Here is a 2,418-nt window from a genome sequence, read left to right as displayed (position 1 = left end):
TCATAAGCCCCAGGGGAGGCCCCCCCAGGGCCTTGGTCCTCACCTCACCCCGCGTCTCCCCCCAGACCCTGCTCTGGGAAGCCCATGAGGTCGAGCTGCAGCGGCAGAAGGAGGCAGAGAAGCTTGAGCGGCAGCTGGCCCTGCCTACCGCGGAGCAGGCCGCCACCCAGGTGAAGCTGCCCCGCCCTGGACCACCCTCCCTCCTTCCCTGGGCCTGCCTGACCCCCGCCAGCCCCCCCCCCCAACCTGGTCCCTGACACACTCTCCCTCCCCCAGGAGTCAACCTTCAAGGAGATGTGCCAGGGGCTGCTGGAGGAGTCAGATGAGGAGGATAAGGACGGGGAGCCGGGCAGGGCCCAGGACAGGGGGCCCGAGGCCGGAGGAGACCAGAACGGAGGAGCCGAGGCGCCGGCCACGCCTGCCCGCCTGGCCGCTGTGGACAAGAAGACGGAGCAGCAGCGGCGGCGGGAGAAGGCCGCCCGGATGCTGGTGAGCCCTGTGGGCTCGGGGCTGCTCTCCCTGCTCCCGCAGCCTGCTTTCTTCTTTCTCCAGCCTGCTTTCTGTCATCCCTGCCACCTGCTTTTGTATGCCCTTTGGAATCTGCAGGTGGCCTGCCAGCTGACTTTCCCAGCGCCCTCCAGGCGCCGTTCTGGGGTCAGGGGCTACGGTGGGGCACACGCTAGTCCTGCTGTTCTGGGGCTTGCTTGGGGGTGGGATGCCGGGGCCGCTGACGAGCAGACGTGTGAGGAAGGTCGTGGAAAACCATGGCTGGGGAGAAACGAGCAGCTGCCCCGATGTGACGTGAGGGGATCAGGGAGCCGGGACTGGCCCTGGAGAGGGTGTGGGAGGGGCCCTGGGCGGAGGGCGGTCCCCGTGGGGCCGGATGGTGCTGGCTGAGCCCGACCCCACCGTCCCGCAGCGCGTAGAGCAGGCCGTGGTGCGGGCCGCCCGGCTGCGGCGCCAGGAGCTCTTCAGACTGCGCGGGATCAAGGCCCAGGTGGCTCAGCGGCTGGCGGAGCTGGCGCGGCGGCGGGAGCGACGGCGGGCGCGGCGGCTGGTGGAGGCGGACAAGCCCCGCAGGCTGGGGCGGCTCAAGTGAGGCCTGAACGGGGGCGGGGCCCGATTCCCTATCCCGGTGCCTTCCTGCCTGTGCCTGGCCGAGTCCCAGACCCCTGTTCCCAAAAGCCCCGCCCCCCCCAGGGGCCCTTGCGCTCTGCCTTCGGCCAGGCCGACCCGAACGCCTACCTGTCTTCCCCAGGTATCAGGCCCCCGACATCGATGTGCAGCTCAGCTCCGAGCTGCCGGACTCGCTCAGGACCCTAAAGGTACTTGCCACCCGCGGCAACGTGCTGTGGGGAGCCCTGTGCCCAATGATGACACCCATCCTTGCTCCCCGTGCCCCTCAGGGGCTGTGGGCGACACCATGGCTGCCCCAGGCTGGGCCGGTTGGGCTGCTGCCGGGGGCTGAGGGCACGGGGTCCCAGGGCGCAGATCCCCAGGGCCAAGGGGCTGGGTGATGTGAAGCTTGAAGCTGTGACCCTCAGAAGGCCTTGCGTCTCAGCCAGGTCATCATGGCTCCTGGTCTCCTGTCCTGTTCTATAGCTAAGAATAGATCTTGTTTCTTCTCCACTCGGAACCTTTTGGGGTTCCAGCACCCCCTCCCCCACTCCCAACCCTGGCTTCTGCCGCACTGCTCTCTGCCCCGCCTGGCCTTGCCCACTCTGTCACCAGGCTCCTTCCTATGGCTTCTCGAAACCCAGCTGAGACGCAGGCCCTGGGTTGGCACCCGTCACCCACGAGCGCAGGGCCAGCGGGGTTTTTGCTGGTGGGGAGATCGCAGGGGGCCGAGTCCCGGTGAACCCACGGCCTGCTGAAACCCCTCCTGTGTCCCCCTCCTGTGCCCCGCAGCCCGAAGGCAACATCCTCCGTGACCGTTTCAAGAGCTTCCAGAGGAGGAACATGATCGAGCCCCGGGAGAGAGCCAGGTGAGGCCGGGCTGCCGTGGGAGGTGGGAGGTGGGGCCTGCGCGCGGGCGCGCTGGGCACTGACCGCTCGCCTTTCCTCCAGGTTCAAGCGCAAGTACAAAGTGAAGCTCGTGGAGAAGCGGGCGTTCCGGGAGATCCAGTGAGCGGCGCCCCCTTTTCCCGTCCGCTGGTGTCCACTGCGTCCCTGGGCCCATCCCAGGCCTGGTGACCGGCATTGCTTGGGTGAGGGAGGGTCAGCCCACCAGATGCACCTGAACCCAGAGTTGGGATGACGGGTCCCCAAATGAAAATGGAAGGGCCCAAGCCAAAGGAGGATGTCAAGTGGGCGAGAATGTGGGACCCCACTCCCCTCATCCACCGTCAGCCCCTCCCTCTGTCCCCAGGTCGTAGTTGCCCCTGGATGCCAGAGCCCCCACCCCTCAATAAAGCATGA

The 2,418-nt window shown here is 67.7% G+C and overlaps 1 protein-coding gene and 1 non-coding gene across 2 annotated transcripts; both read left to right on the top strand.

Annotated features, from left to right (window-relative positions):
- Window positions 1-11: 11 nt before the first annotated feature.
- On the top strand, window positions 12-2,409 carry LOC105311506 (ribosome biogenesis protein NOP53-like; the record flags this gene model as incomplete). Its single annotated transcript, XM_011387494.2, has 6 exons — window positions 12-170; window positions 277-489; window positions 920-1,095; window positions 1,259-1,325; window positions 1,909-1,985; window positions 2,068-2,409. Coding segments are annotated over 6 exons (753 nt in total), but the record flags the coding sequence as incomplete, so codon positions are not given.
- On the top strand, window positions 1,365-1,473 carry LOC111735641. Its single transcript, XR_002778885.1, has one exon. It is a non-coding gene; the product is annotated as a small nucleolar RNA SNORD23 (small nucleolar RNA).
- Window positions 2,410-2,418: the final 9 nt, after the last annotated feature.

This window comes from Pteropus vampyrus, unplaced genomic scaffold (assembly GCF_000151845.1).
Source record: "Pteropus vampyrus isolate Shadow unplaced genomic scaffold, Pvam_2.0 Scaffold1000004479, whole genome shotgun sequence".
In the NCBI taxonomy this organism is placed as follows: domain Eukaryota; kingdom Metazoa; phylum Chordata; class Mammalia; order Chiroptera; family Pteropodidae; genus Pteropus; species Pteropus vampyrus.
Note: the sequence above shows the minus strand (reverse complement) of the source record. Positions and strands in the feature narration are given on the sequence as shown.